This window comes from Hyperolius riggenbachi, chromosome 6, assembly GCF_040937935.1.
Source record: "Hyperolius riggenbachi isolate aHypRig1 chromosome 6, aHypRig1.pri, whole genome shotgun sequence".
Taxonomy (NCBI): Eukaryota; Metazoa; Chordata; class Amphibia; order Anura; family Hyperoliidae; genus Hyperolius; species Hyperolius riggenbachi.
The window spans coordinates 349154094-349179001 of NC_090651.1; the positions used below are offsets into that span (position 1 = coordinate 349154094).

The 24908-nt window shown below is 45.9% G+C and overlaps 2 protein-coding genes across 9 annotated transcripts in view; one reads left to right on the forward strand and one right to left on the reverse strand.

The window, feature by feature from the left end:
• The window catches only part of TMEM269 (transmembrane protein 269), a 37160-nt gene extending 22590 nt beyond the window's left edge, over nt 1-14570 (forward strand). For 3 of the 4 annotated variants that reach the window (XM_068241599.1, XM_068241598.1, XM_068241600.1), the window contains 5 exons: nt 5428-5575; nt 5812-5909; nt 8499-8642; nt 9197-9397; nt 13994-14570. In XM_068241599.1, the coding sequence (XP_068097700.1) occupies nt 5428-5575; nt 5812-5909; nt 8499-8642; nt 9197-9397; nt 13994-14103 (701 nt within the window). In that variant the 3' untranslated portion in view covers nt 14104-14570. Of the gene's footprint in view, nt 1-5427; nt 5576-5811; nt 5910-8498; nt 8643-9196; nt 9398-11625; nt 11805-13993 lie in introns of those variants that run through there. The other variant, XM_068241601.1, reaches the window with a different exon arrangement.
• The window catches only part of LOC137521821 (tyrosine-protein kinase STYK1-like), a 74051-nt gene continuing 50030 nt past the window's right edge, over nt 888-24908 (reverse strand). For 4 of the 5 annotated variants that reach the window (XM_068241596.1, XM_068241593.1, XM_068241594.1 and 1 more), the window contains 2 exons: nt 22639-22735; nt 13582-14982 (listed from right to left, as the gene is read on the reverse strand). In XM_068241596.1, the coding sequence (XP_068097697.1) occupies nt 14808-14982; nt 22639-22735 (272 nt within the window). In that variant the 3' untranslated portion in view covers nt 13582-14807. Of the gene's footprint in view, nt 1011-13581; nt 14983-22638; nt 22736-24908 lie in introns of those variants that run through there. The other variant, XM_068241597.1, reaches the window with a different exon arrangement.

Consider the following 24908-nt stretch of genomic DNA (forward strand, 5'->3'; position numbering starts at 1 on the left):
GAGGGTGCACACAGGAGAGTGGCTTTCGGGGAGTCACGAGGCACACAAGCACTTAAGTGGTGTACTTTCGTAAGAAGACATTATTGAACGTTATTACCCTGTGTGGAGCTTCTATGTGTGTTACAGGTTCTGGAGAGCGCAGCAGTAATATTGAACTAATGCAGATGTATTGCTGTATTTTTATCAGCTCTAACAAAGAAATGTTTTTTCTCTAAAGGTTATTATGCTGTTGCTCATCTTATAGAGCAGAGAGGAGGTTCTGAGTTCAGGTCCACTTTAAAGATTCCATGTACCACCAAGCTGATTCCCATGATATTCTCTATAGTGGTCTGCCATAACCCCCTTCAATTTCCCACCTTCTATTGCCCTCAGATGCTCAAGTACCATTCGTTTAAAGGCCTTTTGGTTTTGCCTATGTACTTGAGCTTACATGGACACTCAATCATCTAGACAACTATTTCCGTGTCAGTTTATGAAGGACCGTATATTATATTCATGAATCACAATCCCTATTAAAAAAAAGGCGTCCATCCATTCAAAAAAAGGACAACGTATATACAGTACTATGATACAATCATGTGGATGGTGGATGGCCCCGCCTGCAGTTCAGTATGGACCATTCAGTCGGCAGTGACCTAGGGAATTTGACACTCGGTGCTGATATTTACAGACACCCATATTCTGCATAGAGGGAGATATGAGGGACAATATCCTTAAAGGTTTGCCACAATACCCATATAAACGTTATACCAATACAAGGATATGTATAAAAGATATTGAAGAAACTTAAAAAAGTTTATATGCAAAAATACAAAGAGTCTTTATTAAAGACAAAAGTTGTGAAAAATATTCATAAAAGGTATCCTTCAAGGAGCATATTCCATAGCCGAGGATGGCGAACATAGGGCAGTGATTAACATCAAGATTAGTGCAGTTGTAAGTATTGAGGCGACAACGTCAACTCCTTTTGGGATAGACCCTTCATCAGGCCTCCACATATAAAGTCAAATCTAAAAACAATACATATAACATCATTAGAACCATATGGCAGTTGGGTACACTAAAGAGTGAAATAATCTAGCAATGGGCCATGGTGAGAGCTGGTGCATAAGACTGTGAGATATGTGGAAAGTTGTGTAAGATGTAAAGCTTAATCTACACGATACAATTCTTTGTACAATTCGATTACGATTCTATTTACGATCCGATTAAATCCGACATGTCCGGGATTCTATTCAATTCAATTCGATGCAAAAACAATGGCAAATCGAATTGAATCAAATCCCGATCGGACATGTTGGATTTAATCGGATCGTAAATAGAATCGTAATCGAATCGTACAAAGAATCGTATCGTGTAGATGGGGCTTATTAAGAGAGCATCATAGATACCATCACTGTGAATAAACAGAGAAACAATACCATTATTGTGAGCAGTAGAACAAGAAAGAAAGAGAAAATGTGGTAAACAACAATTGCCACCAGCCAGCATAGCAGACTATAAGCTAAACAGGAGGGCAACAGGGTACCTGGATAATTACTGCATGATCTTATAGAAAACCTGAACTGAAGATTAAAAGTCAAAATAAACATACACATGTCATACTTACCTGCTGTGTAGTCTACTCCTCAATCTCTTTCTCCTCTCTTGCGTCCTGTTTGTCCACTGTGATCAATGGAATTCTCTGTCCTCCATTTTGAAAATGGCCATTACCCCATAACAGCTTCCTGGTCAACACACTGTTAACTGTATCATCGCCCAGTTGAGCCATAGGGAAACATGGACATTACTGGGCACTTCAGTTGTCCACTCAGCTATAACTGACAGCAACTGATATATAACTGACAGCAACTGATATATATCAGTTCTGACAAAATGTTGTCAGAACTGGAAGGGATCATTGTTAGAAGAAAATGGTGAGCTTCTGAGAGGAACTGATGGCACGGTAACTATGCAATGTTCATTTGAAGTTACCTCATGTGTTCATTTTAAATAATTTTACTCAGTACAGGTTCCCTTTGAAGAGGAACTCCAGTGAACATTTTAGTGTTGGCAGGTGATGTAGCTGCTGCATGGTTTTTGGCAGTTGGAAACAGCTGTAACAGCTATTTTGCACAATGCAACAAGGTTCACAGACAGGAAACTGCCAAAAAAAAGTTTGAACCTTTCTTGTGGGAGGGGTTTCTTGTGGGAGGGGTTTCACCACAATATCAGTCATACAGCGCCCCCTGATGGTCTGTTTGTGAAAAGGAATAGATTTCTCATGTAAAAGGGGGTATCAGCTACTGATTGGGATAAAGTTCAATTTTTGGTCGGAGTTTCTCTTTAAGTAACATCTGGACAACATGAAGCCAGGTAAGACCACCTACAAAGTTATAAGTATACTCTATTATTAACATAATTCCAAACCAGCAAATAAATTCCATGAAATAGTCAAACAACAACTATGGAATGTGCTGCAGACATCTAATACACTAGGAACTATTAATGGAGCTCTAAGGAAATCAATAAATCAATATATAATAACTATAATGCATGCACAAAGCCAGAACTAGCTCCACACTGTATTAAGGCCATTTGGTAGATAGCAAAGTAATTATAATGCTAACATAACAGTCCGTCAAACAATAATGGATCAATCACAAAAGCAGATGACTTACTAGTCCTATTTTCACACACAGAGAACGCACGTAGCAAGGGCTGGAGCAAAGTGATAGCAAACACAAGTTCCGCAGAGGTTTAAATACTCTAAACTCCACCTATGGGGGCTGAACCCAAAGCCAATAGAGCCAATCAATACAGAGCCTAACTAAATAGAGCACTTGCAGGCTAATGTGAGCCAAAAACGTCAAACATCCGGCCGCTATACGTCAAACATCACTCTTTAGTGTACCCAACTGCCATATGGTTCTAATGATTTTATACTTATTGTTTTTAGATTTGACTTTATATGTGGAGGCCTGATGAAGGGTCTATTCCAAAAGAAGTTGACGTTGTCACCTCAGTACTTACAATTGCACTAATCTTGATGTTAATCACTGCTGTATGTTCGCCATCCTTGGTTATGGACTATGCTCCTTGAAGGACACCTTTTATGAATATTTTGCACGACTTTTGTCTTCAATAAAGACTCTTTAAATTTTTGCATATAAACCTTTTTGAGTTTCTTCAACATCTTTTATACATATCCTTGTATTGGTATAATATTTACAGACATCCCCCAAACAAACAATTTTTTTGATGGGAGAGTTGACGGGTTGGGGCGCCGAGCATGTTGCTGCAAATTTTGGGGGAAAAAGAGTGGTCAGGATGTGGACAGAGCTAACCGTCATGACTCTGTACTCTATACAGTGCTGCAGAAGATGCCAGTGCTATATAATACATATTAATAATATGAGAGAGAGCCTAGTGGGAGAGGAGAAATGGCAGGAAGACCTCTCACCAATACTGCAGACATCACTAGTGCTGTTTGGCAGGGACATGCTGTTAAAAGAAGCCACTCAAATCTGAGAAGAGGAAAGGGTCATGGGGGAAGATAACAGGGATGGAGGGGGAGCTGGGAGAAGAGACAAGATTACCTGCAATCAAGCTAATCTAAATTGCCTGGAGCTTGCTTCTCTGCTCACTACAGAAGTCGGCTGTCAGCACCTGTATCACTGGCTTCTGCAACAGTAGACTGCCCTGCATTATTGATTAACCTTGCCGTTCTGATTCCCGGGCCCTTTTTTTGCATTTTTTTTTTATCACGTAGCTAGCCTAGCGCTAGCTACATGATGCCCCCCTCCCTGCGGCGTCCCTTCCAGCCCTCCGATCGCCGCCGGCGCACTCGGCCATAAGGAAATCCCGTTCTGAACGGGATTTCCGTTAGGGCTTCCCCCGATCACGATGACGTCACCGACGTCGTGACGCCAGCGGGAGTCCCGATCCACCCCTCAGCGCTGCCTGGCACTGATTGGCCAGGCTGCGCACGGCGTTTCGGCGGGGGGGGCCTCTAACACGGCGGGTAGCGGAGAATCGGCGGCAATCCTCTGCAGCGGGTTACCCCGAGCTCAGCTCGGGATAACCAGCAAGGAGTTTAATTACTCTGATCAGGATAAATAATCAATAGTCCAGGGCACTCTGGTATTACAGCAGTCAGTGCATACAGCTAGTAATGACATGCAACTTCTGAAGCACTAAACACATCCTGCCACCTCTCCCTGCTAATGTCCCAGCTGCAGCACATCAATCATTCTCTCCACTCACCCTGCTGGTCTGCACATTCACTTACTGCAGGCTATGTGTAGAGAGCAAGGGAACACAATGCCCATGGGAATGGAAGGGGGAGGAATGCTCCATCTAGTGCAGGAAGTAGTCCAGTCCCATGCACTGCCTGCTGCTATTTTCCCAAATGTCGCCCAAACTATGAAAATTTTTTCCAGGTGGAAGAACACAGTGGCTGAGCACCACAGTGGCACCCCTAGCCATGGCTACACCAGGTGCTGTAAGCACCTGCAGCCTTGTGGTAGATACGTCACCATCAGTCGGGAAGATTGGGGGCGCTTTTGGCAGTAATGAGTGGCCTAGGGCTGACAATCTCTGCGATCTCTGGGGGTCCAGGAAACACTGGCCAGAATTTATTCAGAAGCCCCTGTTGACGATCCCAATGGGCTCCATTTTTTGTTACTACTTGAACAAATCCACATGCTCCTTCCTCTTCCTTCTGTACAAGACATTTAGGGACTAGCAAATCGGATCTATCAATCCACATCCCATACCCATCTGAGAGCTTGACGCAGGACCAAGTGCATATAGCCTTGTTTGCGAAAACTATCATACATTGATCTTGCTTCCTGTCTGAAATCTTCATCACGCATACAGTTACTCCTCAAATGGAGGAACTGTCCGTATGGGATACCTAATTTCAGGGAGTATGATGGCTGGCAGCGTGGAGCAGACTATTACCAGCGGTGGGTTTGCAAAAGGAGGAAGTAACAATTTTTGTTCCTTTCAATTTTTAACAATAAATCCAAGAAGGGCAACTCCATTCCATAGGTGCATGTTAGTTTGATATTTCTCCCGTTCACATTCAAAGCAGATATAAATCCACTTAACTCCTCCGCAGTCCCACTCCACACTGCCTGCCAACACATCGTCAATATACCTAATCCAGTAGGCAGCATATGTCCGGTACTTTGGGTCAGAGAAAACTCCCTTGCGCTTCCACATCCCTAAGTGCATACATATGCAGGAGCACACACTGTCCCCATCAATGTTCCTTGTATTTGATGAAAAAATTGTCCCTGAAACAGGCAACAATTAAGGCTCGAAATTAGTTCAGCAATGGGCAGCACAGGCACAGATGCCAAGTTTTGTGTCCTCTAACTTGAGCTGTGTTCATCCTTCATACTCTGACCTTTCTATCCTTTTCCACCATCTATGTTCCAGGACTTATGACCCATGCCAGGAAGGTGATCTACCAAGAACCGCCCTCTCACTACCAGACACTGGAATTCGCCCGCAAGAATGCTGCCAACTTCCTGTCTCTGGCAAACCTGCTGATGGGACTGTGCTCCATTCTGTGCAATCTGAACGGGTGAGTAATGGGCGTATGTGTGATCATTAGTGGTTGCTGGTGGTTGGCGATGCATCCTATATGTCATCATTGGTGGTTGCTGGTGGTTGGGAATAACTCCTATGTGTGATCATTTGTGGTTGCTGGTGGTTGGCGATGGGTCCTTTGTGTGATCATTTGTGGTTGCTGGTGGTTGGCAATGTGTCCTTTGTGTGATCATTAGTGGTCACCCGTCTCACCCTCTGTCTCCCCGGCAGGTACCGTCAGGGGGCATGCTGGCTTCTTCTCATTGGCTTCATGCTGGACCTGGCTGATGGCGCAGTGGCCCGTCAGCTCAACACGTGTTCAGCTCTAGGTGAGTGATCTTCTCCGTCATCCTCCTGTTTGTGGTGAGACAATTATTATTTTCCACTTGGCTTCTGCTGAGGAAATGTGGGCACCAGCTGTCCAACCGAGTTTGAAAACTCCTGTTTCTAGAATATCCTGTGTAATGTCACTTAAGTCCTAGACTACCTAAAAGCATGGCAGTCTGTGCTACCGACACCAAACAATCACATTCCAGTTTCATGAACCTTGGGTAGGTGAGAAAAAGGAGGATCTGATTGGTTGGTGGACAACACAGACGTGTTTTCAAGATTTTATTGTGACTTCTGCTGGAATTTTTAGTATGTGTATTACAGCTAGGAGATAGGACATAGTTGCACAGATATGAGTCTCATACTGTTTCTAGTACGTCATGTCATGTGAGAAAGATTCCCAAAAGAATTGAGATCAGGGCCAGTTCTAGACTTTTGGCTGCCTGAGGCAAACTTATAAGGATGCGCCCCCACCTCCACCCGATTTGGAATGATCACACAGCATCCGACAGACCGACAGTTTGCTTTGCTTCATTTAATGTTCTCACATGACATGCAGCAGCTCAGCACAATAGCACACTTCTATGGCAGTGAGTCGTTTTCTCTTCCTACTCTGTCTACATGCTGCTAGTGTAAACACAGTACAAAAATGCTGCCCCTGTAATCTCTGCCACCTGATGCAAATGTTTCACCTTGCCTCATGAGAGAACGGACCCTGATTGAGATACTTCACTTGTTATCTATGCAAAAGAGGTTCTCTGAGCTCTCCAACTCAACTTGGGTCAGCTACAGTGCTGTCTTCTGAAGCACTTATCTTAACCTGTCTCTCACTGTTTCTTGTTTGTTTAAAGGACTTCCAAATGTATTAGGACTCCCCTCCCAATCACTGAATTCAGCTGTTCCAATCAATCCCCTGGTCACAGTTAGTGGTGGCCTGGTTCACGATGGTGGACAGTTTGCAGCTGAACAACCTCCGTTTGCATTTATCACGGACCATCATTACGCGAATGTTTGTGTTCACCAGATACTTTACTTTGACATTGATGTCAATACTGCACAGTTTAGTGGTTCATAGCAAAGCTTCCATACATGCTAGATTCACCAAATTTACTAGGTATGTTAAGGAGAATAGTGAGAGCAAGGGGGGGGGGGTGGGGGGGGGGGGGGGGGAAGAGATCATGTAGTTTTTGAGAAAATTGATTTGCAATTTACACTAGAATTAAATGATGGATAATGTATCATCCTATTGGTGGTAAAAATTTACATGTATCAAAAGAAAGAGCACTGAATATCCTGCCAGGGTTTCCAGGTGGTCAGTACACAGTGCGTAACAACCACCTGGAGACCCTGCGGAACTATAAATGCTTTATAAGGATCCCTGACACATATACTTATTTTGCACAGTGGGAGACATGGCAAAGCTTTCAAACAAACCCCATACCTGAATGTTTTATCTGCAATGGTGAGCAGAGCTCCAGAAACTGGACTATATTACACACCCAGCATACACTACAGACCGGGGGGGGGGGGGGGGGGGGGTGTTAGCTTCATTGATAATTAGTGCACAAATTATGTCCTAATAGACTACCCAACATTAGGTCATAATTTGTGCACTAATTATCACTGAAGCTAACACCCCCCCCCCCCCCTGGTCTATAGTGTATGCTGGGTGTGTAATATAGTCCAGTTTCTGGAGCTCTGCTCACCATTGCAGATAAATCATTCAGGTATGGGGTTTGTTTGAAAGCGCTGCCATGTCTCCCACTGTGCAAAATTGAATGTTAGTATACTAGTGGCTAGCTGCATTCACTGTTTTAAATTCACTTTCAATTTTTTAGATTACAATTTAGCACATAATTTTGCATCTGTTTTGCATTAGAGGCATGTATTCAGCCCTAGGGGGCTCTGCATTGCCTCTGATGGCTTACAATTCAGATGCATCCTTGAGCGCTTATCATTTGTCTGTTTGCTTCAAATATTTTTATTGTTTGCACTTTTACAAGTTAAATGTAAAGATGATGACGTGGTGTCTGATGGAACAGAGTGGTTTGTACATACAGATGGGCACCCAGCATAACAAGTTAGAACTCTTTCCTGAAGAAAAACATGCAGGCATATATCATACGCCATCATCAGGTAATGCAGTTTACTTAGAACAGAGAGGAACACTGAGAGAATACAGCAAGTCACAATACCATAGAGATCATTTTACAGACAGGGACCTCTTGTGGTTGCTTTACTATACTGCAATTTAGGTAATAATGTAGTTAAACCTCTATTCTGGCTATTGTTAGGCTGGTAGGTTAACATTAGAAATAGGTAAGGGGGGTTAGTGTTAGACTTAGGTAGCAGTAGGTTAGCATTAGGAGTAGGTAGAGGGAGGTTTTGTGTGAGAGGAAGGTTAGGTGAAGCGATGGTGGAATATCGGTAACATTACCAATATTCTACTAGCGGTTTCACCACTCTCCCCATATTACCAGACACCCTTTTTCAGCATATGCGTCTGCGTGGTGATATCGGTTTGGTATGATTGATGCCACGTTGACCTCCACCTCTGTGACGTGAAGTAATGGCTGTTTGTGTTTTAGGGGCGAAGCTGGATGACTTTGCAGACTTCACAACGTTTGGCCTGGCTTCGGCGCTGCTGCTGCACAGGACTGGCATGATGGGCGCTCTGCTAGTGGTGGTCTACGTGTTGGCCGTCTTCACCCGCCTGTGCTTCTACTCCAGCGGTAAGACCCTTTTCCAGCAATATTATCTATAGTGTGGAAGAGTCTGGGCATCTCCAGGGACCAATTCCCAAAGATTCCCTGTGCCAAATATCTGCCCTCACCTGCAGCCAGTCAAGGTACAGCCTCTTGAGGGTCTTATAGAGGGACCAACAGTGCCTCCTGAAGAGTCAGTGCTGGATGGAGGGTTTGGCCTCTGATTGGTGGAAATAAGGATCAACACTGTATTATTACTGAGCTCTGCACCATCCAACATGAGAATACGGATGAAGGTTCCTGGAAAATGAGGGCGGTATGACACTACTGCATGCGGGAGCCAATCAAATCTTCCTGTTCCTATGCCAGTTCTGTCTGGAAAAATTAATGTGATTGGTCGGTGTGGATATGTTTTGATGACTGGGTTGGGACTGGAAGGGAGCAGATATTTTGGTTCAGCAGCTACGGATGGAAGGAGATTGCTTGTCAGAGGCTCTGAACTGCCCCGGAACGATATTTCATTGCATCCCGTGTCCTATCCCGTGTCCTTTTTAACCTCCTCCTTTATTCCTCTTTTCCAGGAATTCCCTTCATGTACCGAGGCCTGCCCTGCCCATACGCCTCCGCCATCTTGGCCTGCATCTATCTCCTGACCGGAGGACACCTGCTGGTCCTGCGAGCGACTGCCGTCATCATGATCCTATTTATGATTGATCAGGGGATCTACCCACATGACAGGATCCTGGAGTCCCAAGTCTGGAAGAAGCTGGTCTTTGCTGGAGGTAAGAGACACCAAGTCTGAGTTCATGACTACAAATATTAGAGGCCCCCAAAAATACATAGGGTCCCCTATGTTCCCCGCTATCCCAGTGCTGACCCCTGCATGGTCATGTAGCAAGTGAACCCCCCTATAACTCCCCCTCTCACCTGTGACCAGTGCTGCCGTCAATTCCCCTCCCCCCCCCATCTCATATCAAGTACTGACCGCATGCTACCTCCCCTGTGGTCATGGCCACCACCACCCTCCCCAACCACTGCAGCCACCAATTCCCCCCTCCCTCATATCAAGTGCTGGCACCTTCCTACCTTCCCTGTGGTCACTTCCCCTCCCACAACCAGTGCCGCCACCAATCCCCCCATATCAGCTGCTGGCACCTTCCTATGTCCCCTGTGGTCACTGCCCCCAACCAGTGCTGCCACCAATTCCCTCCCCCCTCCCCCCACACAAAATAAGTGATTCTACCATTATCAGCCCCGGCGCTACCATATAGGAAAAGGGGGCAACCCCCCCCCCCAAGCTCCAGAGCCCCCAAAAGTGTTTTCCTCCCAACTTAACTGTTGCTTCCTGAGGCCCCTGCAGAGGCTTCGGCAGAGAAGCATCTCACCTGTCCAGGTGGTTGCACACCTTTGTCAGTCTGTGGCTCAGTGCACTGATGTCTTCAACCACCACTGACTGCATCTTCTCTGGGACCTGCGTCATAATATTACGTAATAACATGTGCCGGATCACAAAGGAGAGACGCCCCTGTAAGGATGAAGCCAAGAAGCATGGAGCCACGGACTGACAGGGGAGCACACCCACCAGAACAGATGAGAAGCTACTCTGCCAAAGACTCTGCAGGGGCCCCAGGGAGCATACTTAAGTTTAAGGGGTGGTGGCTGCCGACTCGGGCCCTTGGGGGAAATGTGGCTGCAACAAAGGGACCCTCATGCTGCTTTCTAGTTTGGGGGTGTCTGTCAGGGGGCGGGGGGCAATTTATTTTGCCTATGGGCCCCATTGTCCTTTGAATCGGCCCTGACCATTATTCCTCCATATCACATGTGGCCACGCATCATAACTGTGGCCTCCATTCCCCCATCCCATAACAGGTATGGCTACCACTATACCAACCTTGACAAGTGTGGCCACCATTCCCCACTCCTCTCCATAACAACTGTGGCCACCATTAGCCTCCCCCCTCCATACCAAATGTGGACACCATTCTCTTTGTCCTCCCCCTATATTGGGTGAAGCCACCAAACCGTAACTCCCCCCCCCCCCCCAGCAAGTGTGGCAGACTCTCTGACCACCCCAACCCCCACATCACATCCCATAATAAGTGCTGCCACTGTTTCCTCCCCCCCTAAAGTAAACCTGAGATGGGGCAGAAGAGAACATTTATACATCCCTGGGGCTTCCTAGCCCCCCTTCAGCCTGATCGCTCCCAACATTATCTGCCGCCTCTCCATTCGTCTGCAATCGGCTCCGGTAAGTCCGCTGGTCTGGAGCCAACTGCGCATGTGCAGCCCCATTGTGCTAGCTGCGAGTGTTCTGCATCTGTGCAATACTACTGTGCAGGCACAGAACGCCCCTGGCCACGGGAGTGAGACAGGGAGTGCGAGCATCCAGACTGTGCCTGCACAGAATGGCCCCGACTGGACAACTTACCGGGGCTAATTGCGGACAAATTGAGAGGCGGTGAAGGATGTTGAGGGAGCGATCAGGCCGGAGGGGGCTGGAAGAAGCCAAAGGTATGTATAACTTACAGGTATGTATACATTTTCTCTTCTGCCCATCTCAGGTACACTTTACCAAGTCCTGTGACCATTCCTGCCCCCACCCCCATAGTGAGCATGTCCTCCACCCCCACGCCATTGACATGTGACCAGTATGCAGAGCAATGTGCAGAGGAGGAAGTATCTTACCAGCTTTCATTCTCCCCATCCTGGTCCTCTAGTGTGCTGGGTGACATCATGTGACATGGAGGACTAGGAAGGGGTGAGAAGGGGAGGAACCAGGCCTCAAAGCTGGTAATAATACAAGTGCTCTGCTGTGCATTCCTCTGCCTGGGGCATGGTACGGCCGGGCAACTGTGGGAGGGGGGCCCTTGGATCGGTCGGAGGGTGGAAGCTGGACCCCCAATGCTGCTCTGCTGCTAGTTATGCCATTGCCAGAGTTATACGTTTAGCCTTTCGCGTTTTTTTGTGCTGCCTACCCTCGCCACCTAAAGCAGCTCTCTTCCATGCCAAGCCTTCCAGCGCCATTTGTAGCTCCAAGCAAGTAGTTCTGCTCACGTTGGCGGTGGTGGTTTGAGGTCGGGCACCTGGCAAAATTTCACCAGAGGGGACTGGCAAGCGACGCTACCTCCCCTGCGAAGATGACGGAAGGTGAGAATTGGTTTTGGTGCGGCATGTGTTGGGGAGGATGGGGGGGGGGGGGGGGGGTGGCTAACGTTAAAAGGTTCAGAAGGTTATGGTAAGGGCATCTAGATAGAAGATTATTAGTAGGAGAGAGGTTAGCATTAGACATCGGGTATGGCTCCAAGTTTATGAATTGCTGGGGTAGTGGGTAGTACTCTGCTGAACACTATGTATGGGGTTGCATGGTGGCACAGAGGGGGGCACTGTAGTCTTGCAGTACTAGTACTAGTACTAGGGTTCAACTCTGAGACACTAACTGCATGAAGTTTATATCTTCTCCCAATACTCACATGGGCTTCCTCCCACATCCCAAAAACAAAACAAAAAAATCCTGATAAGTTAAGGGTGGGTCAAGCGGGCATCTGAACCTGCAGCGTGGTGTCTCGTTCTGCTTGCTAGCAGAAAAGCATTTGGCAGTCTTCAGCAGTGCTTCCCGTCGTTTGGAAAATGCGTTGCAATGGAAGCGCTGTGGTTAGCCGAAAGGGAACAACAGGATTAAGCTCAGGTTTTGTGCAAATGACAGTAAGTGGTCGTACCAACGGCTGTCTATTAATTTGAATGATGAGCGCTGTGATCGTCGTTTAAAGTGTACCAGAGATGTTTAAATAAGCAGCATTTATACTTACCTGGGGCTTTCTCCAGCTCCATGCCAGCCATGCGCTTCATCTGCATTCACCTGGGCCCCATCATTCCTCTGCGGTGTCCCCTGGTATATATCTCAGTCACTGCCAGTCGTGGTTAAACACGCATGCGCAGCCCAGCCTTCACAGTACTAGCTGCGCAGGCGCAAAACGCTGGCGGTGACGGGAGTGCGTCATGGCTGCACCCGCGGCTGGGCCGTGTATGCTTGGTAAACCATGACTGGCTGCATCTGGGATATATACAGGGGGACACAGCAGAGGAACAAAGGGGTCCAGGAGGACAGCAATGGAGTCCACGGCCAGCATGGGGCTGGAGAAAGTCCCAGGTAAGTACAAAAGCTGCTTATTTAAACATCTCTGATTTCCTTTAATGCTGGTTCTGTGCCCGTCTGAACAGCCCTTATTTGGTTTCCTCCCAAAATTGGCCTTACACCATGAAAGGGACATTACGCTATGACTATGGTAGGATTAGATTGTGAGCTCCTCTCAGGACAGTCAGTGACATGACTATGTACTCTGTAAAGTGCTGCAGAAAATGTCAGTGCTTTATAAATACATAATCAAATATAGTAGGACATTAGAGTATGACTATGAAGGGAATACACTGTTAGCTACACTGAGGACAGTCAGTGACATGACTATGTACTCAATAAAGTGCTGCAGAAGATGTCAGTGTTATGACTATGTAATATGACTATGGTAGGGATTTGATTGTGAGCTCCTCCAAGGACAGTCAGTGACATGACTATGTACTCTGTAATGTGCTGCAGAAGATGTCAGTGCTAAATAAATACATAATAATAATAATAATATGGTGGGACATTAGACTATAACTATGGTAGGGATTAGATTGTGAACTTCTCTGCGGACAGTCAGTGACATGACTATGTACTCTGTAAAGTGCTGTAGAAGATGTCAGTGCTCTAGTATGGTTGGACATTAGACTATGACTATTGTAAGACTGGACTGTGAGTTCCTCTGAGGGCAGTCAGTGACATGACTATGTTCTCTGTAAAGTGCTGCAGAAGATGTCAGTGCTATATAAATACATAACAATAATAATATGGTTGGAAATTAGACTATGACTATTGTAGGAATGGATTATAAACTGTAATTTACGTACACTAAACACGGCAGAGGTGAAATCATATGAAGGGGTGTTTATTACAGAATTATTATGTGCTGCAGACATTTTGCTTTCTGTATTTGCAGTAAATATCCTTTCAGAGTTTGCCATCACACTCTGCCCCCATGCCAGGGAGGGGCTAAGTCTGTTTCATCTCTGTCTACTTACAGGAGGGCCACAGGTGGAAGTGATGACAGGGGTACGTACAAAACAAATATCAGTTACAAAAATAGTTCCCCCCATTTCTAAGAGAGATTTCCATCCATGAAAAGAGTTGAGTAGTGTAGGTATAGAGTGAGGTTTGAGCTACTGTGCAATACAGATAAATACACATTACAGCATCCCAGCGAGGAAAAATAGAGGTAGGTACACTACAAGGGATGGGGGTGAACGAGGAGTTTACATGATGGTAATGAAGTCTTTTCCTGTAGGTGTGTTCATGATGCTGTGCTCCTTCTCCCCTCTGGCGTGTTTGTACCACTTGGTATGGTCCATGTCGTACATTCTCTTCCCTGAAGTCTTGTGGAGTGTGAAGGTGTGATGGCGGCTCTGGGATCTCCATCCAGGTGCGTTCTGCAGTGACGAGTGTGCTGTGCTGAAGGAATAAAGAGCATCTGGAGCCCTTACTGCAGGGGGCGCTATGGCTCCATCCTTAGAGTTGGAAGAAACATCATATGGGGTGACATTACTAACCCCCAACGCAATCATGAGACGGCCCCCCCATTGGCCTACAGCTTAGGGTTATACCACATACCGCACCAGCCGTAGAAGGACAACATTGTCCACCTGGTTCATCTGTACATGATTCCAGCCTGATCTGCGCTTGCAGCACTGAGATTCAGACGCATTTCCTGGCCGATGGAGATATGGATACCTGCGTCACGTCTGCCGCCATCTAGCGGATTATCTATGAGATTGTGAATTGTGTGAATAATTTCCAGCTGTATATTGTTTGTAAATAGGAAAGAGTATCTATTCTGACTGTAATAAAGAAAGTTTGAAAAGTTATTTGGCGTCCAGCTGATTTCCTGTTTTCAGTTGGAGAAGTTGGGAGTTTTCTAGTCTTAGGACCTCCGCTGGTTCCACATGTTGTCCCTCTTCTCCTCCATGGACGTGGATCATGCTCAGTCCGTGGAACAATAATGATGATTATTGGTGACTGCCATTGCCCGCCCCCCAGGGATCAGTCACCTGTCACATGACACACAGGAGGGCTGCTGATGGGGGGGTCTCTCAGAGTCATTGTCAGGTCGGTATTCCAGCTACATGTAAGTAATCGGCCCAGCTCAGGGTGTCAGTGGCAGAAAGCGGAGTTACTCCATCGCCCTCCCCCGCGGAGTTCTGAAGCTGCTTCACTACCTCAGTAAAGCAGGGTCTCTGTGGTGCCTCCCAGTGCCAACAGCTTGTCATTACATCATATCTGTGGAGAAAGCAAAATACACCATAAATACAGTCACATGGAGAAAAATAATAATAGTTACAGTATGAGTACACATCATAAAACACATCTGCACTACTGCCTGACTGCCCCTCACATGATATTACACCACATACAATTCTGCATTTTACTCCTTTGAAAAATGGTTTGGCCTTTCATCCCCTCCAGAAATGGGTCAGGCCTGTCTTGTCCTCTAGAAATGTGTCTGCCTGTCTTCCCCTCCAGAAAAAGGTCAGCCCCTCTTCTCTTCCACAAACAGGTCTGCCTTTCCTCCCCTCCAGAAACAGATCGGCTTTTCTTTCCCCCCCAGAAATGGGTTGGCGTCTCTTCCCCTCCAGAAATGGATTGACCTCTCTTTTCCTCCAGGAATGGGTTGGCGTCTCTTCCCCTCCAGAAATGGATTGACCTCTCTTTTCCTCCAGGAATGGGTTGGCATCTCTTCCCCTCAAGAAATGGGTTGGCATCTCTTCCTCTCCAGAAATGGATCTGCCCCTCTTCCCCTCCAGAAATGGATCTGCCCCTCTTCCTCTCCAGAAAGGATCTGCCCCTCTTCCTCTCCAGAAATGGGTTGGCATCTCTTCCTCTCCAGAAATGGATCTGCCCCTCTTCCCCTCCAGAAATGGATCTGCCCCTCTTCCCCTCCAGAAATGGATCTGCCCTCTTCCCCTCCAGAAATGGGCTTGGCGTCTCTTCCCCTCCAGAAATGGACCTGCATCTCTTCCTCTCCAGAAATGCATCGGATTCTCTTTCCATCCAAAAATAGGTCAGCCTCTCTTCTCCTCCAGAAATGGATCAGCCTCTCTTCACCTCCAGAAAGGTAGGTTCGCTTTTCTGCCCCTCAAGAAACAGACCTGCTTCTCTTACTTGTCATAAATGGATCAGCTTCTAGACCCCTCCAGATATGTATCGGCCTCTCTTCTCCTCCAGAAATGGATCTGCCCCTCTTCTCCTCCAGAAATGGATCTGCCCCTCTTCTCTTCCAGAAATGGATTGTTTTCTCTTCCCCTCCAGAAAGGTATTGGCCTTCCTGCTCATCCATAAATGGGAATGTCTCTATTGTCCTCCAGAAAGGAACCCAGGGGTGTGGTTAACAATACAGTCTGCAAATTTCTGGAAGACATGTTATGACAGAGCACCGGAATTCTTATCCCTGGTTTGAAGACGGGGGATGATTTATTTAATTAACACAGAGACATCACATTTCACGGTTTGAACACCTTTTTCACATCACTAGTGCTTGGACTGTATACTTATTAGAGTCTGGGCACTATTAATGCAATGTGGGTTCTGCTAATAAAGGTTTGATCATGAGAACTCATTGCAGCTCGTGTACATGGCTCTATGTTACATAGTTACATAGTTACTCTGGTTGAAAAAAGACATACGTCCACCGAGTTCAACCAGTACAAAGTACAACTCCAGCCTGCTCCCTCACATATCCCTGTTGATCCAGAGGAAGGCGAAAAAACCCTTACAAGGTAAAAATTCCTTCCCGACTCCAGATGGCAATCAGATAAAATCCCTGGATCAACATCATTGGCATTACCTAGTAATTGTAGCCATGGATGTCATTCAACGCAAGGAAAGCATCTAAGCCCCCTTTAAATGCAGGTATAGAGTTTGCCATAACGACTTCCTGTGGCAATGCATTCCACATCTTAATCACTCTTACTGTAAAGAACCCTTTCCTAAATAAATGGCTAAAACGTTTTTCCTCCATGCGCAGATCATGTTCTCTAGTCCTTTGAGAAGGCCTAGGGACAAAAAGCTCATCCGCCAAGCTATTATATTGCCCTCTGATGTATTTATACATGTTAATTAGATCTCCTCTAAGGCGTCTTTTCTCTAGACTAAATAAACCCAGTTTATCTAACCTTTCTTGGTAAGTGAGACCTTCCATCCCACGTATCAATTTTGTTGCTCGTCTCTGCACCTGCTCTAAAACTGCAATATCTTTTTTGTAATGTGGTGCCCAGAACTGAATTCCATATTCCAGATGTGGCCTTACTAGAGAGTTAAACAGGGGCAATATTATGCTAGCATCTCGAGTTTTTATTTCCCTTTTAATGCATCCCAAAATTTTGTTAGCTTTAGCTGCAGCGGCTTGGCATTGAGTACGATTATTTAACTTGTTGTCGATGAGTACTCCTAAGTCCTTCTCCAAGTTTGATGTCCCCAACTGTATCCCATTTATTCTGTATGGTGTTAGACCATTGGTACGACCAAAATGCATGACTTTACATTTGTCAACATTGAATTTCATCTGCCATGTATGTGCCCATATAGCCATCCTATCCAGATCCTGTTGCAATATAACACTATCTTCCTTAGAGTTGATGATTCTGCACAATTTTGTATCATCTGCAAAAATAGCAACATTGCTCACTACTGTATCCACTAGGTCATTAATAAATAAATTGAAGAGCACTGGACCCAGTACAGACCCCTGTGGGACCCCACTGCTAACAGTCTCCCATTTTGAGTATGATCCATTGACCACAACTCTTTGTTTTCTGTCCATTAGCCAGTTCCCTATCCAAGTACACAGACTCTTCCCCAGTCCTTGCATCCTCATCTTTTGCACCAGACTTTTGTGGGGAACAGTGTCGAAGGCCTTAGCAAAGTCTAAGTATATCACATCTACAGCATTCCCAATATCCATATTAGCATTCACTACCTCATAAAAGCTGAGCATGTTAGTCAAACAGGACCTGTCTTTAGTAAACCCATGTTGATGCTGAGAAATAAGATTATTTTCTACTATGAAGTCATGTATAGTATCTCTTAGTAACCCCTCAAATAGTTTGCATACAACTGATGTTAAGCTTACAGGTCTATAATTTCCTGGATCTGATTTTTTGCCCTTCTTAAATAATGGGAAAACGTGGGCTGTACGCCAATCCACTGGGACTCTGCCAGTTGCAAGAGAGTCACAAAAGAGAGTCATTTTATTTTCTGACTGAAGACAAAGGTCCATCAATTACTTCACACTGTGGCTGATCAGAATACAAACAATTAAAATAACGTAATTCAATCATTTCACTTAACATAAATAATTTTAATGAACATAAGTAGGATATCAGCTGAAGTGTTGTCAAGGTCTGTGTCTACGAGGTCTATTATATAACATTTTCACCATTTTATTCAGGTTGGGTGACCGATCCCCAAACACACAAGTTTATATGTAGCTTAAATTGAACCTGAACTGAGTAAAATTATTTAAAATAAACACATGATGTACCTGCAATAGGGGCGTAACAATAGACCCTGCAAGGGATGCAGCCGCAGTGGGGCCCAAAAGCTGCAGGGGGGCCCTATGGGGTAGAAGTTTCTTTTCCCTGTCATGAGAAACTGACAACTAAGGACACGGAGAGAAAAAAACGTTCTGCTCTCTGCACAATTGTTCTAATGACTTCATCTGCTCAGCCACTGATAAGGAATCGTACATAGTTTTGCAGACAAAGATTTATAGACAGTCCCTATTCAGTACTCCGCAGGGTCTTGTGTACAGCGCTTCTCTACCCCTCCCCAAGTGCTGCACACTGTAGTGATGCTTGAGGAGTCTGGGCACGGAGAGAAAAAGCTTTCTGCTCTCTGCACAGTTGTTCTTATGGGGCCCCATCTAAAGTTTTGCAGGGGGGCCCAGTGATTTCTAGTTACGCCTGTCCTGCAAATGAATATTACATACTTACCTTGCTGTCAGTTCCTCTCAGAAGCTCACCATTTCCTTCTCACAATGATTCCTTCCCATTCTGACAAGATTTTGACAGAACTGAAATACATCAGTTGCTGTCAATTATAGATCAGTTGCTGTCAGTTAATAACTGAAAGGATAACTGATGAGCAAGGTAATGTCCATGTTTTGCCCCGGCTCAAGTGGGTGATATAACCGCTTACAGTGTGCTGACCAGGAAGCTGTTATGGGGTACTGGCCATTTTCAAAATGGAGGACGGAGAATTCCATTGATCACAGTGGACAGACAGGACGCAGCAGAGGAGAAAGAGGCTGATGAGTAGACTACACGGGAGGTAAGGACCAAATGTGTGTGTTTATGTTTTGCAATCCAAAAAAGAAAAAACTAAGGCAGCACACTAATGACCAAGGTGTTGAAGCGTGCAAAGATTCACCCGTATATCAGCGGAACTTCTGTAGCAACCTTCTCAATCCAGCACAGCTCTTTTACTGAAAAAATTATCTTTATTGTATAAAAAGAAAATACAAAGTTACATTAAAAAAAGCTGCAGAAGTGCCACTTCGATGTTTATTGCTACTGTGATGTTTATTTTCTTAATTAATAAAAGATGATCGTTAAAAAATAAATTAAAAAATCTTTCTTTTATTCCCTCTCCCCCCTAAATTAGCCCTATACAGCGATACATACACTACACTACACATAGATAGGCATCAGTCTATGTACGGGGTTAGATGTCACAGTTAAGTGACAAGGCTGTCTCCTTTACAGCGCTGCGCTAGATCACAGCGCTGTACACATAAATATTTGGATTTTTTTATAATTTCAGCCTGCCACCTCTGATCACGGGCTGGCAGGCTGATCGCCACGGCCCCTGCAAATCTCAGCTATCGCGAGGTCACGCCACCTGGCGTTACTGAGGAACGAGAGAGCCACTCTGCAGCTACCATCCTGCATTGGGCGGTTGCAGAGTGGTTAAATAAAACATTCTACTGTGGATAAAAGCCACACATTTTCTTTGCCCATTTGTCCCGGTTATAGCAAAGTTTAAAATATTTCCCAAGTATGTAATATTCTATTTGGAAATAAAGGTGTATTTTTTTTCAGTTTTGGGTCAATAATTACAAGCCCATAATTTAAAAAATATCAGTAATATACCCTCAGGACATGTATATTTAAAAAATGTCAGTCCCTAAAGCAGCCTTTCTCGATCATCTTACTGTGGAGGAAACCTGCAAATAACTTTTGAATCTCAAGGAACCCCTGCAAATATTTTTTGATCTCGAGGAACCCCTGCAGGAGGCATGGTCTTTAAAAGTGGGTGTGGCTGTTTATTTCACTACCCCCTATTACACTGCCCCTCGTTATACTGTCTCCTTATCCTAGTGCTTTTTATTAATGTGCTCATTATTATTCTGACCCCCAATTTACTGCTTCTTTTTACAGTACCCCCTATTATACTTTGCTCTATTATACTTCCCCCACAATGAGGTTAAATGTCAAGGAACCCTGGCAGAGTACTCAAGGAACCCTGGTTAAGAAAGCCTGCCCTAAGGTAACTATATATGTATTTTTTTTATTCAAAAGTTTTATTTGGTTAACTATGGGAAAGTGTGGGAGGTAAGGGGTTACTTTTAAATGTATGTATAGGTCTTTTTATTAAAAAAAGATGTATGTTGGTGTAATTTTACTATTTGGCCACAAGATGTCCTCGCACATTATTTTCCTGTACTATTATTGTGCTAATAGGAAATAATGCGTGGCTGTGTTACTTCCGTTTTTTGTCAATGACTGCGGCATCTAGATGCTGGGCGATCACTGACACGGGGACTTCGATTAATGAATGGGAACTGCTCACCTGATCTTCATTCTAACGATCAGCAGCGTGAACAAGCACGGGAGCGGGCGGGAGTGCGCGGCTGCAATGGACGAGTATCTACGTCCCTGAGAGCAGTAGAGGTATTTTGCAGGGACGTAGATACTCGTCCCGGGGGAGGGGAAGTGTTTAAACTGTTTGGTCCATTTTCAAGCAGCATACATTTGCATAAATATTTACATAAATTAGCATAAACGCAGACATATTTGCATCTCAATGATCATCCCTACTAATCCGGTTAGGCAACGGTGATTTGTCTAAACCAAATCCACCGGCTTGGACACTATGGGACTGGATGTATCACTGGTCATAGCCTGCCCTCTAGTGGTATCTGCAGGACGCTGCACTACTCTAACCTGACCTCTCAGGACTAGAGATGTGGCGAACGGTTCCCGAACCGTTCGCCGGCGAACATCTCTAAATCCATGGGCCTCTTACTACTTCCGGGTCGCAATGACCCGGAGTAGTACGCCTGCGCTGCCCGGCGGAGCGCGTCCTAGATCGCGCTCCTGTTCCCGGGCACTCTCTTCGCATGTGCGTGACATCATGAGTGACTTCACGCTCATGCACAGAGAGTGCCCGGCAACAGGAGTGCGATCTAGGACGCGCACCGCCGGGCAGCGCAGGCGTACTACTAAGGGTCATTGCGACCCGGAAGTAGTAAGAGGCCCAGAGAGGTTCGCCAGGCGAACTGTTCGGCCTATCACTACTCAGGAGGACCAGTTCACATGCTGTATACATACCTTCCAACTTTTTGAGATGAGAAAGAGGGACACTTATGCCCCTGCCCCACCCCTGACCACACCCCCTAAACACCTAGTCACGCATACCATAAAGATTTCATAAGAAAAATATGTTGTTTTATAAATCAAACCACACTGTTCTCAGATGCCGTGCGATCAGACGTGTTGCGTTGCAATTGCACAGCCATCTGCACTAAATGATGTGAGCGAGGCCTTAAATTGATACATTACTTATTTTCAAATGTTAATATGAAGGAAAATGAACCAGAATAGACAGGACCAGTAAGGTCAGAATTATAAAACAACATATTTTTCTTGTGAAATCTTTATGGTATGCATGACTAGTGATGTGCTGGAGTGTGGTTAGAGGTGTGTCAGGGGCGTGGCTTAAGTGTCCCTCTTTCTTATCTCAAAAAGTTGGGAGGTATGATAATGAATGGAATGCTTTTTTCTCCGAGACACAGGGGAGATATATGTTTCATTTAACACATGCCAGCTCAATGCATGTATACACATAGCTCCCAACTGTCCCTTTTTCGGAGGGACAGTCCCTTTTTGGGAGCCCTGTCCCTCTTTCACCCTCATTTGTCCCTCTTTCAGGACTTTGTCCCTCTTTCTATGTAAATATTTATATTTCTATACTAAAAATGTGTTTGATCGACTCTAAACTTTATTCCCAACCTTTAAATTGATATATTACTAATTTTAAAATGTTACCATGAAGGAAAATGAACCAGGATAGAAAGGACCAGTGTGGTTTGAATTATAAAACAGCATATGTTTCTTATGAAATCTTTATGGTATGCATGACTAGAGGCGTGGCAAGGGCGTGGTCAGGGGTGTGGCAGAGGCATGGCTTAAGTGTCCCTTTTTCTCATCTCAAAAAGTTGGGAGGTATGCATCTGTGCTACTATGCACTGCGCTGCATATCCCATTCATTACAATGAATGGGATATGCTCCGTGATTCCCAAAAATGCGTGCAGCACGCGATAGCGCAATCGCATATGATGGGAAGGGTAGAAGGGCTGTCTATGCCCTTCTACCACTCTTGCATGTCACACACTACACGAGCTGCCAAAATGCGCACGGCAGCGCGTATAGTCTGAACGAGCCCTAAAGGATGGGAATAAAGTCTGAAGTCAAGTAAACACGCTGTGAATGAATTGTACTCTGCCCTCAGCCTCTGTGAATGAATGTGACTCCACCCTGTGAATGAATGGTACTCCGCCCTCAGCCTCTGTGAATGAATGTGACTCCGCCCTGTGAATGAATGTGACTCCGCCCTCAGTGCCTGTGAATAAACATTAGTAGGAATTGGGGACTCACAGTCTTTCTCCGCATTGTTGGGGTCTCTTCATTCTGTAGTTCTTGTGTAGTTTATTTGGCAGTTCTTGGGGTGACACATCGAGGTACGGAGGGGCCCCTGGAACACACAGACATCAGTGAGTCAGCCTTATACCCCATAACACCATGCTGGACAATACTTGAAACATTAAAGTATCAATTTACTTATACTTGAATGTGCTTAAAATATCCTGAAATTAGACTCTAATGCAATGTATGCATAAGAATAATGTATTTACGGTAGTTAGAAAGTCACTAATTACCATGTGTGGTGAGCATTTCTAACCATGCAGAGAATTCTTGTCCCCAATCCCCACTACTAACTGTTCCCTCCAGCCAACCACATCATACCCCAACACTGAGCCACAACAGTATGGTCTCAGTGTAAATTACCCAGTTCCAGCCAGCACGGGGTGCTGATTCAGGGGCCAAGTATATATCTGTATGTTTGTAATAGGTTTGGTTCAGTAAAAACAATTAAATCTTAAGAAAATATTTGATTACTAAATCATTTAATTAATCAATCATTGATAAGGAAAATCAGAGGCTGCAAGGGAGAGACTGTGATCAGAAGTTGTGGTGGAGAGAGAAGTTCAACCAGAGGCTGCATGGGAGAGAGGCACGAGATCAGAGGCTGCAGGGGAGAGAGAGATATGCGATAAGAGGCTGCAGGGGAGAGAGAGATAATGTGATAAGAGGCTGCAGGGGAGAGAGGCATGAGATCAGAGGCTGCAGGAGAGAGAGAGAGAGAGAGAGAGAGAGAGAGAGAGAGAGAGACATGCGATAAGAGGCTGCAGGGGAGAGAGAGACATGCTATAAGAGGCTGCAGGGGAGAGAGAGACATGCGATAAGAGGCTGCAGGGGAGAGAGGCATGAGATCAGAGGCTGAGGGAGAGAGAGAGAGAGAGGCATGAGATCAGAGGCTGCAGGGGAGAGAGAGACATGCGATAAGAGGCTGCAGGGGAGAGAGGCATGAGATCAGAGGCTGAGGGAGAGAGGCATGAGATCAGAGGCTGCAGGGGAGAGAGAGACATGCGATAAGAGGCTGCAGGGGAGAGAGGCATGAGATCAGAGGCTGAGGGAGAGAGAGATAGAGGCATGAGATCAGAGGCTGCAGGGGAGAGAGAGACATGTGATAAGAGGCTGCAGGGGAGAGAGGCATGTGATCAGAGGCTGCAGGGGAGAGAGAGACATGCGATAAGAGCCTGCAGGGGAGAAAGGCATGTGATCAGAAGCTGTGGTGGAGAGAGAAGTTCAACCAGAGGCTTCAGGTGAGAGAGGCATGAGATCAGAGGCTGCAGGAGAGAGAGAGAGACATGCGATAAGAGGCTGCAGGGGAGAGAGACATGTGATAAGAGGCTGCAGGGGAGAGAGGCATGTGATTAGAGGCTGCAGGGGAGAGAGGCATGTGATCAGAGGCTGAGGGAGAGAGAGAGAGAGGCATGAGATCAGAGGCTGCAGGGGAGAGAGAGACATGCGATAAGAGCCTGCAGGGGAGAAAGGCATGTGATCAGAAGCTGTGGTGGAGAGAGAAGTTCAACCAGAGGCTTCAGGTGAGAGAGGCATGAGATCAGAGGCTGCAGGAGAGAGAGAGACATGCGATAAGAGGCTGCAGGGGAGAGAGACATGTGATAAGAGGCTGCAGGGGAGAGAGGCATGTGATTAGAGGCTGCAGGGGAGAGAGGCATGTGATCAGAGGCTGAGGGAGAGAGAGAGACGTGCGATAAGAGGCTGTGGGAGAGAGAGGTGCAATAAGAGGCTGCAGGGGAGAGAGGCATGTGATCAGAGGTTGTGAGGTAGAGAAGCGTGCAATCAGAGGCTGCAGGGAGGAGAGAGAAGTGCGATAAGAGGCTGTGGGGAAGAGATGTGTGATCAGAGGCTGTGGGGGAGAGAGGCGTGTGATCAGAAGCTGCAGGGAGAGAGGTGTGTGATTAGAGGCTGAGGGGGAAAGAGAGGCATGTGATCAGAGGCTGCAGGGGAGAGAGAGAGGCATGTGATCAGAGGCTGTGTGGGAGAGAGAGGCATGTGATCAGAGGCTGCAGGGGAGAAAGAGGCATGTGATCAGAGGCTGCGGGGGAGAGAGAGGCATGTGATCAGAGGCTGCGGGGGAAAAAGAGGCATGTGATCAGAGGCTGTGGGGGAGAGAGAGAGAGAGGCATGTGATCAGAGGCTGCAGGGGAGAGAGAGAGGCATGTGATCAGAGGCTGCAGGGGAGAGAGAGGCATGTGATCAGAGGCTGTGAGGGAGAAAGA